Below are 14,818 nucleotides of genomic sequence, written 5' to 3' on the forward strand. Positions count from 1 at the left end.
AGAGCAGGGCTAGTGCCCTGCCCTGGCTGCAAGGAGGGGACAGCTGCTGTCTGGCAAGGCCTGACTTCCACTGGCTTCTCCAGTGCCTGCACGAGGGGGCCTTCACAAGACCCCAGTTCTGGGTGTGATGGGAGCCTGTGCTGGCCCGAGGGGGAGCCCCCTTGTCCTTCAACACATGGTGCAAGGGGTTAACTCCAGAGAGGGGCACAAGAACCTTGGCACATCCCGAGAGTGGGTACAGCATAGATGGGAGCAGGGCAAGCACGACACACCCTGCCCTGGAGGGCCCATAGGTGCCATTTCAATGATCCACCCAATCTGTGGCCACCCAGCTTAGGTGACCAATGAGATGGTTTGTGTGATGTTGAGACCTGCTTGCTACGGGCAGGCCGGAGCCCCCTCCCCACTCATCACTCAACTGATACTGCCAGCCGGAGCCTCTGAGCAGTCTCTTCACTGGCGACCCTAGGGAAATCAGATCCACTGGTTGCAGCCAAGCAGAGATGCATCCGCTCCCCAAAATTACTGTCCAGAGTGCAACCATTTAGCTGTCTGTTCAGAAGAGGCCTGTGGCTAGGATAGACAGGGCACCATGAAGCCAGGCTGAGGGGCACCGGCAGAGCTGTGGGGTGTGGGGAGCCCCAGGCTGGGCTAGTGGGGGGCTGTGGGTCAGGACTTCAGTGCATTGGCAGAGCTGCATGGGGAAAACCTACAAGGGGCTGTACCGGGAAAACCTTGCCGGGTGCCTGCCACCCTTGTGTCTCATTCCAGCCAGCCCCTTCTGTCCCCTTTGACCAGCTGTAAAACCCAATTCATTTGCAACAGCCCATAGAATGCAGGCTCTGGAGGAGATGCTGGGTTATGACCTGCTCTGGGAGGCTTCACAGCTCGCTAGTGCTTTTCTTGGCCCTGGATTTGCTCTCCTGGGTGCGGGGCGATGCAGGGGTTAGGCCTGAGCCTTTGCTTTCCACTTCCCCATGTGAGCCAAGAGTCTGAATTACTCTCCTCCTCTTCCCCCCCACCCCGATCCGGGCTGATGGGGATGTGTGTGTTTTCTCCCCACCTACCCGCCCCCATGCAGTCTGACCCAGATCACTTCAGACCCTTTGTCCTATGACAGTGAGAGGTGGGTGGGTGGGGGAGCCCTGTCATTTCCATGTTCCAGGGGTGTTTTAACCCTTTTCAGAAACCTGCTGAAATATCAGCTCCTCTTCCCTGGCAGGCGAAATGGCAGCCAGGAGGGTCATTAGCACGGCCTGCCCTTTTTGCCAGTATGGTGGGAGCAGCGTGGCATTCCCCAGGCATAAGGGCATCTCCTCTCCCGACTGCAAAAGCGGGTATGGTGCTGTGCCCAGGCCAGGCTGGTATTCCTGGGCTATGACAACCACAGACGGCTCCAGAAATCATCCCTAGGACAGGCAGTAGTGTTGTTGGCCACTCCCTCTCTGTGCTGTAACCAGAGAGCGGCATTCGGTCTCCACTGACCCAGTCCGTCCTTGGCCCCCCTCTGCCAATGTGCCAACCAGGGGGTCAATTAGCGGGGATTACAACTCCTGTTACAGGGCTGCCATCAGACAGGACCAAGTTCCGGCCTGGGGCTGGGTTCAAACCAGCACGCCTTGCTCCCTGCCCCAAAGTGTCCTCCTCTGCCTCGGCAATCCTGCCACTGCGAAGGCTCCCGTGTCACTGTCCCTTCCCAGAGTGGACAAAGCAGTCGCCAGTGAGAGCTATGCACAGCTGGGGGCACTCAGTGGCAGGATGGGGAAGGAGAGGTGCAGCCCCCCCACCCACAACTACCCCCCCAACATAGCCCCGCCCCCGGCCATCTTTCAAACTAGGAGACTGTTTTATTTAAGCTGCAGCCAGCCAGTTTACTCCAGCCATGACCCCGCCCTCACTGCAAAGGGGCAGCCTCGCCTGGCGTAGTGCAGGCATAACCCGGGGCACCCTGGGCACGGCCTGGAAGGCCTGCTGCCCGCTGCCCAGCAAAGAGTTAAGAGGCTGAGCTGCACGAGTCAAGGCCCCAGGTCTCCAGAAGCTGAAGGCTGGATTGTTTCCTTTCCCAGTCTCCCTGGCGGCCCCCCCACCGCAGTGTAATAGAAACCAGACTCGGCACTTGATGGGGGCTGAGCTCCGCCGCTTCCCCCCCCCCTCCCCCACTGCTTGGCCGGCTGCTTTTCTGAGAAGCGTGTGCGAGCGTGTGCTGCCACCTGCTGATCGATGCCTAGAACTGCTCCCCTAACCACAATGGGACTGGACTACAGCCCCCCCCCCCGGTCACTGCACCCTTATCGCACACCTCCCCCTGCAGGGCACCCCGCAGCACTGCCCCCCCAGCACTGCACCGTTATCGCACATCGCCCCCTGCAGGGCACCCCGCAGCACTGCACCCTCGTCACTGCACCGTTATCGCACATCGCCCCCTGCAGGGCACCCCGCAGCACTGCACCCGCAGCACTGCACCCCCAGCACTGCACCGTTATCGCACACCGCCCCCTGCAGGGCACCCCGCCACACTGCACCCCCCGTCACTGCACTGTTATCGCACACCGCCCCCTGCAGGGCACCCCGCAGCACTGCACCCCCAGCACTGCACCCTTATCGCACACCTCCCCCTGCAGGGCACCCCGCTGCACTGCACCCCCAGCACTGCACCGTTATCGCACATCGCCCCCTGCAGGGCACCCTGCAGCACTGCACCCCCAGCACTGCACCGTTATCGCACACTGCCCCCTGCAGGGCACCCCGCAGCACTGCATCCCCAGCTCTGCACCATTATCGCACACCTCCCCCTGCAGGGCACCCCCCAGCACTGCACCATTATCATACCCCCACTGCAGAGCACCCCACAGCACTGCATTGTTGTCACACACTGCCCCCTGCAGGTCACCCCACAGCACTGCACTATCAGTCTGGCTGGGCCTATTCAGAGGCTATGGGGCTCAGCAGAGCTGTGACCCAGCCAGCTCACCTCCCTAGGTGGGGTGAATGCTGACAGTCATGTGACTGGTGAATCATGTCACCCCATTGGGCTAGAGAAGGCAGAGGCCTAGAGAAGGCTGCTGAGGGCTGCAGAGTTTGGCAAGGCTCTGGCAGGGAATCATATTGTGCCAGGGGAGCAGGGACTCGAGGCAGGAAGGCTTGGGGGTGACTGCCCAAGAAGGAGCAGGGGCCAGCACAAAGAAGCTGGGGGAAGGGGAATGGAGGGGAGCCTGGGAAGGGGGAAAAGCTGAACCCCAAGGACGGGCAGGCAGAGGAGTGTCTGAGCCAGCGAAGACCAACCAGACCCTTAGATAGGCCCAGTGTGAAAACTGTTTGGTCTTTGGTTTTGGCCTCGTATACCGGGGATGGGATGGACCTTTTGTTAGGGACTTAGCCAGAGGGCCAAGTCACTGCAACAGTCAAACCAGGCTGTGAAATTATTGAGGAGCCCTGAAGAGAGGGAAACTGAGGCATGGCTGTTGCAGCACCACCCTATGCCATAAGAGGGTACTCTGGGGGCCAGGGCTGGAGCCCCCAATGCTGCCCCCCATCATACACACTGAGGCAGCCTGAGGGGCTGGTCCGGTCCAGTCCTGGGTTTTGATTTGGCCCTTTATGGCCTGCTTTGGATCCAGATCTTGGTTTGGCTTCAGAGCTCCGGTTTTAGGGGTGGCTGGCACCAGGACTGTATGGGATGTGGCCCATCTGGCTTGCACATGTCCACCTCCCCCATCCCGTTCGATGGACCACCTGGAAATGTTCTGGAGTAGACCCCAGCCCCCGAGATTCCCCCGGGACACCGGCTGTGGTTACTGGGATGGAAACAGCCCCCCTTCCCCCCATTATGCTGCCCCTTAAGGCTCTCATAGGCTGGAAAGCTTCACTCATCCCCTTCATCCCAGGTTGGAAGGGTCTGCTCCATCTCACTCCCATGGCCGTTGGCTGGGGAAGGAGGCAGTCTCGGGGAAGGATCCCAGAGCTGGTGAGAGATTGGAGCTTTCTCATAGCAAATTAAGCTCCTGGCTCAGAGAGAGGCATTGTTCTAGCTGAGCTTCCCCCAGCCCCTCCTCTCCAGCCCCACCAAGCCGGCAGGACGTAGGGGCTGGCAGTGGGCTCCATCTGGGTCCTAAGCCGCCTTCAGGGGCCTGCACGGTCATGTTGGGCCCACAGGGACACGGTGCCATGGGCAGAGCAAGGCTGTGATCAAATGTCCTTCAGGGAGTGGGTCCAGCCTGGGGCCTGGTGTTTTATCCTGGCTGCCCCCTTTTTAAATGCTCTCCCTCCTGGAGGTGGCCCGATGCCAGGGCCATATTTCTGGCTTCCAGATCTGATGCTTCGGAAGCCCTGGGTGGCAGTGGGGCTTTGCAGTAGCATGACACCCTCGGCCCAGCTGGGGCGGTAGGGGTGAAGTCTCAGCACCAGCGGCTGTGCAGAGCATGGGGATGCAAGGATTCCTTGGGGGTGGAGCTTAACCACCTCAGGACAGCATTTCCCATGAGCCTCTCTGCCCTTGCCCCTGCTTCCCCATCCCTCCCCCCAATCAATTTGCATCGTCACACCAGCCGGACATTTATAAGCAGGTCTCCACTTTCTTCAGTTGCCCCACTGATGCTGCAGGAAGTGGGGCAGGAAGGGAAGGGGCCCGCCCCATGTGGGCTGCGGGGACTGACTCCTGTGGCTTGAGAAGTAGCCTGGCTAATTTTGGCTGGCTCCACTTTGTTACACCGGATCCTGGCAGGGCTAGTCAGCGTGGGCCACTGCTTCTGCTACTGAGATTAGCCGCAAGGATATGGGCATGGTCCACGTCCAGCCCCAGGACATGATTTCCCTTCCCTGCCCATGCCAGCTGGCCCCCAGCTCTGTGAGCTTCCTCGGAGCAGTGCCCTATCCATGCCAGCTGGCCCCCAGTGCGGTGAGCTTCCACGGAGCAGTACCCTGCCCTTGCCAGCTAGCCCCTAGAGCTGTGAGCTTCCTCAGAGCAGTGCCCTGCCCACGCCAGCTAATCCCTAACACTGTGAGCTTCCTCGGAGCAGGCCCTGCTCACGCCAGCTAATCCCCAACACTGTGAGCTTCCTCGGAGCAGTGCCCTGCCCACGCTAGCTAATCCCTAGCACTGATAGCTTCCTTGGTGCTGTGTCTTTGTTGCTGTGGCTTGGATTCTGGCCTTGCAGTTTAGCACTGCAGCTCTGACCCATGTTCCATTGACCCCATGCTATCCCTTTGACCCCTTCTCCTTCTCTCCCCCCGCAGGTAAATCTTTAACCTGGGCACAGAGCAGCCAACCCAGGGCTCTTCCATCCCATCTGCAAAAAACTGCTTCCCTTTTGGAGCAGCGGACCTGGCAGCATGGCCCAGCATTTCCTTCACATGGGGAAAACACACCCCATCCCCCTCTGAGGACAGGAGCGCAAGGAAAAGAGGGAGGGGCCATGCTGGGGTCCGGTTCAGTTCGGTATCTCCTAGGGCAGGGGTTGGCAACCTTTCAGAAGTGGTGTGCCGAGTCTTCATTTATTCACTTTAATTTAAGGTTTCGCGTGCCAGTAATACATGTTAATGGTTTTTAAGGTCTCCCGCTATCAGTCTATATATTATGTAACTAAACTATTGTTGTATGTAAACAAGGTTTTCAAAATGGTTAAGAAGCTTCATTTAAAATTAAATTAAAATGCTGATCATACGCCACCGGCCTGCTCAGCCCGCTGCCAGCCTGAGGTTCTGTTCACCTAGGCCAGCAGTGGGCTGAGCCGGGCCTGTGGCCAGGACCTCGGCTGGCAAGGGGCCAACAGCCAGAACCCCAGACTGGCAGCGGGCTGAGCGGGGCCGGTGGCCGGGGCCGGTGGCCGGGACCCCAGACTGGCAGTGAGCTGAGCGGCTCAGCCCACTGCCGCTTAGCCCCCTGTCGGTCTGGGGTTCCGTCCGCTGGCTCCTGCCAGCCAGGGTCCCGGCTGCTGGCCCCGCTCAGCCCGCTGCCAGTCTGGGGTCCCAGCCCTGTCCACATAGAGTAGGTACCGACCTTCTCCCTGGTTCTGGCCCATTCTCTTCCTCTCTCTGCACTCAGCTGAGGGTGGGAGTGCACTGAGAACAGAGCTGGGGGTGAAGGAGCAGGCTGGGGGTTGGGGTGCAGGGTCTGGCCAGGAGCTAGAATGAGGGAGGGAGCTCAGGGTTGGGGCAGGAGGTTTGGGTGTGGAGCGCTTACCTGGGCAGCTCCCATTTGGTGTGAGGGTTGCAGGTGGGAATGCGGGTGTGTGTGTGCAGGATCTCCCATTTGGTGCTCAGGGTGGGGGTGGGGATGTGGATGTGGGGGGGTGCAAGAGACAGGGCATGGGGTGTGAGGGCTGGGTATGTGTGGGGGGTGCAGGAGTCAGGGCAGGGGGCTGGGGGTGTGTGAGGAGGGTGCAGGAGTCAGGGCAGGGGGCTGGGGGGGCTGGGTATGTGTGGGGGGTGCCAGAGTCAGGGCTAGGGTTGTGGGGGGGTGCAGGGGTCATGGCACGGCGCTGGGGTGTGTGGGGGGTGCAGGGGTGAGGGCAGAGGGCTGGGTGTGTGTGAGGAGCGTTCAGGGGTCAGGGCAGAGGGCTGGGGGATGTGGGGGGTCCAGGGTCAGGGCAGAGGGCTGGGGGTATGTGAGGGGGGTGCAGGGGTCAGGGCAGAGGGCTGGGGGTATGGGCTGGGGTCGTGGGGTGCTCCCAGCCCCCTGCCCTGAGGGACTCACGGCAGGGGGCTGGAGGGGCTATGCAGATTCCACCCCCTTCCCCAAGGTCCCCGCAGCACAGAGCGCTGCGGCTCCTCCGCTTTTCCCTCTCCCCCTCTGTAGCAAGGGCCGTCAGCTGATCGGCGGCAGGGAGGGAGAGAAGGAGGGGCAGGAACCCAGCAGGCTGGGGGAAGAGGCAGGGGGAGGGGGAAGCTTGCCTGCCCTGCAAGGAGAGAGCGGTGGGGGGAGAAGAGTGGGCCGGGTCGGGCAGGATTTTTAATTGCACGCCCGGCAGACAGCAGCGTGCCATTAAAAATTGGCTCGCGTGCCGTCTTTGGCACACGTGCTGTAGGTTGAGGACCCCTGTCCTAGGGGAAGAAATGTGCGGGGGAGGGAATAGGACCCACTGACACGTCAGCCAAGGTCATGGGGAGGGCAGAGCTCCGGAGCCAGTGCCAGGCCTCCCACCGCAAGTCCTTGCGAAAGCCAGCAGTTTGATCCCAGCCCTCGCTCCTCTGCGGGGAGAGTCTGGGAGTTATTAGGAGGGAGGAGGCTGTGACAAGCCAGCAGGAATTAGCTTTGGGAAGTTGACAGCACTCGGCTCCCCTGGGGGCAGCAGGAATCCACCCTCCGTCTCTCCCAGCTTCCCCATCCCTCGGGGGCTGCCCGGGCTTCCACTGAGATTTCACTCTCCCAATTTGAGGAGCAGGGCCCCCAGGAGCTCTCCCGAGGCCTCAAGGTCTAGAGGCCAGCCATTGGCAGGCAGGCTCAACATGGTGGCCGCCACGTTCCTACTGCCCTGGGCGTGCATGCTGAGCCTGGCCCCGGTGGCTCAAAGCACGGCAGGTGGGGGCCCTGTTCTCTGGGACCGCCCCTTCGTCACGGTGTGGAACGCCCCAAGCCAGGAGTGCGGCACGAAATACCATGTGCCCCTTGACCTGGGGGTCTTCGATGTGGTGCTGAACCGCAACGAGTCCTTCCTGGGCCAGGAGATCGCCCTCTTCTACAGCAACACGCTGGGCCTCTATCCACACTACACCCCGAAAGGGACAGCTGCCAACGGGGGTGTCCCCCAGAACGGCAGCCTCCAGGCCCACCTCGGGAAGGCGCGGCATGACATCCAGGCGGCTATCTTGGAGCCAGGCTTCCGGGGCCTGGCGGTGATCGACTGGGAGAGCTGGCGCCCCGTGTGGGCTCGGAACTGGGATGCCATGGAGCTCTACAAGGAGAAGTCCCAGGAGCTGGTCCGGGAGCAGCACCCCGACTGGCCCCCAGACAGGGTGGCTGAGGAAGCTGAGGAGGAATTCGAGCAAAGCGCCCGGGCCTTCATGGAGCAGACCCTGGCGCTTGGCAAGAGCCTGCGGCCTGGGGGCTTCTGGGGTTTCTACGGCTTCCCCAGCTGCTATAACTATGATTTCAAAGCTGCCAACTACACAGGGGAGTGTCCCGCCGTGGAGCAGCAGCGGAATGAGCAGCTCGGCTGGCTCTGGAACCAAAGCCGGGCGCTCTACCCCAGCATCTACCTGCCCAAGGAGCTCCGGCTGACAGACCAGGTTGACAAGTTCGTCCGGCACCGTGTGGCCGAGGCATTTCGGGTGCAAGGGCAGACGGGGACCGGCAGCCTCTCAGTCCTACCTTACACCCGCATCCAGTACGACTTCACGGAGGACTTCCTCTCGCAGGTGATGCCGCCCCTCCCCAGCATTGCCAGGCCCCCCCCAGGGCATGCCACCTGCTCACCTCTGCCGAGCTCCCAATGGCCCAAGTCTGGCCTGTCCCAGGGGCCTGCGGGGTCGGAGCTGGAGCCCACTGCTGCTGAGAGAGGGGGCACCAGGCAGGACATGTGGGAGGGCATCCCCTAGCTGCCAGGCAAGGGGGCTGCAAGAGGCAGAGGCCAGCTTTAGGGGCGGGGGTGTTTCCCATCTTCTAGCCCAGGTCCTCTCCCCCATTGCTTACCATTGTCACCCAGGGCCAAGGAGCAGCTGTTGGTGGGGAAGGGGTAGAGGGAGGAAGTCTGGCAGGATGAAGTCAGTTTGGCGGAGTGGGGGGTGGAGAAGCCTTGGAGGGCAGAAGGGGGATCCATAGGGATCCCAGCGGGAGATGTGTGAAGGACAAGGGCCATATCCGGGGCCATGGGTCCAGAGGAGAGTGATGCTTTCACACAAGACAAAGGTCTGGGCTCCTGGAGGGTTTCTCTACATTTGGCCTGTTTCAGGCTATTCCCCTGCCTTTTCCTTGCACGTCCAGGAAAGAAAATACTCCCAACTCAAGCAACTCTTCGCCACGCTCCCCTCCCATCTTAGCAGAGATCTGTCTTTGTTACACTGCTGTGGCCGCAGTGGTCCCGAGTGGTTAGCCAGCAGCTGGGGCCTTGCTGGGTTGTTTTTGAGTCAGGTTGTTTATTTGCAAAGAATGGGCACAAAGTCCAGCTTCCCTGAACAGAAAGAAACAAACAGCCGGCAGTTTCCTTACTGAGAAATCCCCAGGCCTGCCTCTTCAGTCAGTGCTGGGCCCACTGAGCTCTGACCCTCTGCTCTCTCAGGGCCATGACCCCTCCCTGCCTGTTGGCCACCTCTGCTCTAGCACCCCCTCACAGCTTGCCAAACCAGCCCCTAGCCCCTGCATTTGCCATCAGCCTGCACAGCTTACCTTCTGATCAGGGCTTGTCATTGCCTTGGATGGTGGCTTCTGTTGTTTCCAGCTATGTCACTACATAAAGGGGCTTAATTGCTCCTTCCCTTTAGCCTGCAGAAAGGTCGCTTTAACCTGGAGTGTGATTGTTTGTAGATCAAAGCCCCGCTTGCCGGCAGTCATTAACACCTGTCAGCTTTGCATGTGGGCAGCGAGGCCATGGCACTATCTTTGACCCACCCCGCTCACCTGGAACAGAACCACAGAGGTTCCTCAATCTGGCTTGAGGCTGCGGGTGCTGGTGGTTGTCTCCTGTTGTGCCGGAAGGGGGAGATCTGTGCGGGAAGGATGCATGCAACAGCCTTCAAACCCTCCTAGATGTTAGTAGCTGAAGCTGTTATCTTCATGGTGATTCTCTGCTTCTTGCAGGAGGACTTGGTCCATACCATTGGGGAAAGTGCTTCTCAAGGTGCCTCAGGGGTTGTGCTGTGGGGCAGCGAGGATTACAGTCACTCACGGGTGCGTTACGTGGGGGGCTACGGCTGCTTCCAGGTTGGGAATGGGAATCCTGGCTGGGGTGTGGATGCTCCTGCACTCAGATGATGGGAAGATGTCGGGGGGGGCTCTCGCCTGGTGTGCGACTAGCAGTTCCCAGGTGTGTGTGATGCTGAGAGTGGGAGCCCTGGGGTCTGGCTCCCCCTGCACTCAGGAGCTGGGAGGGTGGGTCCCGGGGGGACTGTGTGGAAGGGGAGCACACCAGGAAAATGGGCCCCTCCTCTCCCCTGAGAGAGCCCTGCCTGGGCCTGTACTGTGTCCCCCCTACAGGAATCCTGCCTGGCACTGAAGGAGTACGTGGACAGGAGCCTGGGACACTACATCGTGAACGTGACCAGCAGCGCCACGCTGTGCAGTCTCACGGTGTGCTCCAGCCATGGGCGCTGCGTACGGCGGGCTGGGCACCCCGATGCCTTCCTGCACCTCAGCCCCTCCAGCTTCACCGTCCGGAGGCACCGCAGCTGGCCCCACCTCCGCCTGCAGGGACAGCTGGCAAAGCAGGAGCAAGCCAAGCTGGTGGAAGAATTCAGCTGCCAGTGCTATGCTGGCTGGGCAGGGACCCGGTGTGAACATGAGGGCAACCGAGAGTGAGAGCCTTATGTAGCCCCATACAGCCAACCCCTGAACCCCCCCCCCACATGGCCCCCATGCACTCTACCCCAAAATGCCCCTCCCCCCCATGGCCCCATTACACCCACATGGCCACGTCACCCTGAAACACGCTCAAACACCAATATGGATACAGTCTGGGATGCAGTTAATTCCTTTCTGTCATGTACCCCTCACATAGTGTAACTCTGTGCTTCATGACAGGAAACATGCATGATATGTGGAACCCCATCATAAACCGACATGTAAGTGTCAGATCCATCCTATGCTAAAACCACCTCACAGGGAGGTGTGTACCATGTATAGAGATCTCTGTCATGTCCACAACGGAGAGAGTCATAGCCCAAAATGTGTGCTGTAACTAGCAGCATGCAAGGGCTACTGCGGTGTAAGCCTCCTGCACTGAACCATTCAGTGTGGCTGTTAAACAACCCCTGCCCCATGGGCCCATGCACCCTACGTGGCCCGATACACCCCACCCCTGGAACACACCATACGTATACACAGCGCCAGGCAGGGTAGCAAAGTGCAATTCAAAATGACGCACAGCACCTGGCTGAAGCGATCATTCCAAAATAAAAATAAATCACAGACTAGAACCATGCAAAGAATTCACATGCCACCCTCAAGAGCCAATCAAATGGCTTTTTGTTTGCACAAGTGTAAGTGTGTGATGGCCCCCTCTTGGCTGATACCCTGGGAACTGAACAGGAGACCTCCAGATCTAACCACATGAACAACTGAAAGCTTGAGCTGAAGAGTCCAGGTGTCTTAGCAGGGCCTGTGAACTGAATGACCCATCCCAGCTGTGGATGTACTCCAGGACTTGATTTGAACCTGCAGCTTATTCCATCACTGCTACAAACCTGAACTGAGAACTTTGCCATTACTGTATGTAATTGATTCCATTTAACCAGTTCTAGCTCTCATCCATATGTCTTTCTTTTTATGAATAAACCTTTAGATTCTAAAGGATTGGCAACAGCGTGATTTGTGGGTAAGATCTGACTGGTATATTGACCTGGGTCTGGGGCTTGGTCCTTTGGGATCGAGAGAACCTTTTTTCTTTTACTGGGGTATTGGTTTTCATCACCATTCATCCCTATAACAAGTGGCACTGGTGGTGATACTGGGAAACTGGAGTGTCTGAGGGAATTGCTTGTGTGACTTATGGTTAGCCAGTAAGGTGAGACCGAAGTCCTCTCTGTCTGGCTGGTTTGGTTTGCCTTAGTAGTAAAGGTCCCCCAGCCTTGAGCTGTAACTGCCCTGCTGTAAGCAATTTGTCTTGAATTGATACTCTCAGTAGTGTCCCGCCAGAGGCCACATTGTTACAGTAGGGATAGGGTCCAGAGTGACCTAGACAAATTAGAGGATTGGGCCAAAAGAAATGTGATGGGGTTCAACAAGGACAAGTAAAGAGTTCTGCACTTAGGATGGAAGAATCCCATGCACCGCTACAGGCTGGGGACCGACTGGCTAAGCAATAGTTCTGCAGAAAAGGACCTGGGGATTATAGTGGATGAGAAGCTGGATTTGTGTCAGCAGTGTGCCCTTGTTGCCAAGAAGGCTAAAGGCATATTGGGCTGCATTAGTAGGAGTATTGCCAGCAGATCGAGGGAAGTGATTATTCCCCTCTATCTGGTACTTGTGAGGACACAGCTGTAGTATTGTGTCCAGTTTTAAGCCCCCCACTACAGAAGGGATGTGGACAAATTGGAGAGAGTCCAGCGGAAGGCAACAAAAATGATCAGAGGGCTGGGGCACATGACTTATGTGGAGAGGCTGAGGGAACTGGGCTTGTTTAGTCTGCAGAAGAGTGAAGGGGGATTTGATAGCAGCCTTCAACTATCCGAACGAGGGTTCCAAAGAGGATGGAGCTCGGCTGTTCTCAATGGTGGCAGATGACAGAACAAGGAGCAATGGTCTCAAGTTGCAGTGGGAGAGGTCTAGGTTGGATATTAGGAAACACTATTTCACTAGGAGGGTGGTGAAGCACTGGAATAGGTTACTTAGGGAGGTGTGGAATCTCCATCCTTACAGGTTTTTAAGGCCCAGCTTGACAAAGCCCTGGCTGGGATGATTTAGTTGGTGTTGGTCCTGCTTTGAGCAGGGGGTTGGACTAGATGACCTCCTGAGGTCTCTTCCAACCCTAATCTTCTATGATTCTATGACATGGTGCTGGTGAGGGGTGGGTAGCAAAAGGAAGACCAGGTTAGGGATGCAAGCAGGTAGCTGCAGGAGGTGTGATTTTGCAAGGGGATGACACTGAGGGCTCTAGGTATGTTTACATTGCAGATGGGAGTGAAGTTCCCAGTCCAGATGGACAGGCGCATGCTAGCTCAGCTGGAGCTAGTGAGCTAAATACAGCAGGGTGGGCATTATGGCACAGGCTAGTCAGACCATGGCTTGTACCACTGCCCATGCTGCAACGTCCACACTGCTATATTTAGCACACTAGCTCAAGCGAAGCTAGTGCATGTCTAGCTGCTGCTCCCAGCTGCAGAGTAGACATACCCTAAGGGTTACCAGCTTTGCTCCCAAGACCCAGCCGATGTTGAATTCCCTCATAAACAATGAGCTGGGACAAGCTGGACACCTCAGCTCCTGGGTAGAGCTTTCCACACTGGAACGTTGGTGGCTCATCCGGAGGAGGTGAAATCAACAGACTCCCAAACCCAAGGCTTAGGAAGTGACCAGCAGGATGACTCATTGTTTAGCACTCCTGTGCCTACCCCCCTCCCCCAAGTAAAGTCAATGGAATGCTGGGCTTGTCAGACCTACACGGTAGCACTGAAAGGGGCTGATGTGTGTGTGTGCTGGGAGTGGAGGAGGAATAGCATCCCACCAGACACCATCTTGTCTTCTGCAGACTAAACACCATCCTGTCTGGAAAGGCGAGTCCATAGAGCCTCATTGCCAGCAGGTTCCTTCCTCAGAGCACTTCACAGTGCAGGAGCAAGTGGGAGGATGCTACTCCAGCTGCTGCACCTAAACAGGGGGCAGGAGACCATATTGATGGGCCTTAAGATCAAAGCCTTTGGATTGGGTGTCAGTGGGTTGGGCCAGGCCAGGCTGGGCCAGGCCATGTGTCAATGGGCTGAATGTCAAAGCACTGGGCTGGGCACAGTGTCAATGAGCTGGAGGTCAAAGGACTGGGCTGGGCTGGATGTCAAAGGAATGGGCTGGGCTAGGTGTCAATGGGCCAGATGTCAAAGGACTGAGCCAGACCAGGTGTCTAGGTCCAGGTCAGGTGTCAATGGCTGGATGTCAAAGGACTGGCCCAGGCTGGGTGTCAATGGGCTGAAAAGGACTGGGCCGGGCCAGGTGTCATAGATTCATAGATATTTAGGTCAGAAGGGACCATTATGATCATCTAGTCTGACCTCCTGCACAATGCAGGCCACAGAATTTCACCCACCACTCCTAAAAAAGACCTCACACCTATATCAGTGCTATTGAAGTCCTCAAATTGTAGTTTGAAGACCTCAAGGAGCAGAGAATCCTCCAGCAAGTGACCCGTGCCCCATGCTACAGAGGAAGGCGAAAAACCTCCAGGGCCTTCCAATCTGCCCTGGAGGAAAATTCCTTCCCGACCCCAAATATGGCGATCAGCTAAACCCTGAGCATATGGGCAAGATTCATCAGCCAGATACTACAGAAAATTCTTTCCCGGGTAACTTGGATCTTACCCCATCTAAAAACCCATCACAGGCCATTGGGCCTATTTACCATGAATATTTAATTACCAAAACCATGTTATCCCATCATCCCATCTCCTCCATAAACTTATCGAGTTTAATCTTAAAGCAAGATAGATCTTTTGCCCCCACTACTTCCCTCGGAAGGCTATTCCAAAACTTCACTCCTCTGATGGTTAGAAACCTTCGTCTAATTTCTAATCTAAATTTCCTAGTGGCCAGTTTATATCCATTTGTTCTTGTGTCCACATTGGTACTGAGTTTAAATAATTCCTCTCCGTCTCTGGTATTTATCCCTCTGATATATTTATAGAGAGCAATCATATCTCCCCTCAACCTTCTTTTAGTTAGGCTAAACAAGCCAAGCTCCCTGAGTGTCAATAGGCAGGGCTGGGTGTCAATGGGCTGGGCCGGGCTGGGCTGTGTGTCAGTGGGCTGGGCTGGATGTCAATGGGCTGGGTGTCAATGGGCCGAGCCAGGAGTCAATGCACCATGTGTCAATGGGCTGGGCCATATTTGAATGGGCTGGGATGGGTGTCAATGGGTTGGGTGTCAAAGGGCCAGTCAATGGACTGGGCAGGGCCGGATGTCAAAGGACTGGGCCAGGTCGGGCATCAATGGGCTAGGCTGGGTGTCACTGGGCTGGGTGTCAATG

At 57.6% G+C, this 14,818-nt stretch overlaps 1 protein-coding gene across 1 annotated transcript; it reads left to right on the top strand.

Moving 5' to 3' along the window:
• The first annotated feature begins 6,905 nt into the window (after positions 1-6,905).
• Positions 6,906-11,424, top strand: LOC140914545 (hyaluronidase-1). Its single transcript, XM_073352583.2, has 3 exons — positions 6,906-8,352; positions 9,731-9,820; positions 10,127-11,424. Exons 1-3 carry the CDS (start codon positions 7,444-7,446, stop codon positions 10,445-10,447), a joined length of 1,320 nt encoding a protein of 439 aa, XP_073208684.2. The 5' UTR covers positions 6,906-7,443; the 3' UTR covers positions 10,448-11,424.
• Positions 11,425-14,818: the final 3,394 nt, after the last annotated feature.

Source organism: Lepidochelys kempii, chromosome 7 (genome assembly GCF_965140285.1).
Source record: "Lepidochelys kempii isolate rLepKem1 chromosome 7, rLepKem1.hap1, whole genome shotgun sequence".
NCBI lineage: Eukaryota > Metazoa > Chordata > Testudines > Cheloniidae > Lepidochelys > Lepidochelys kempii.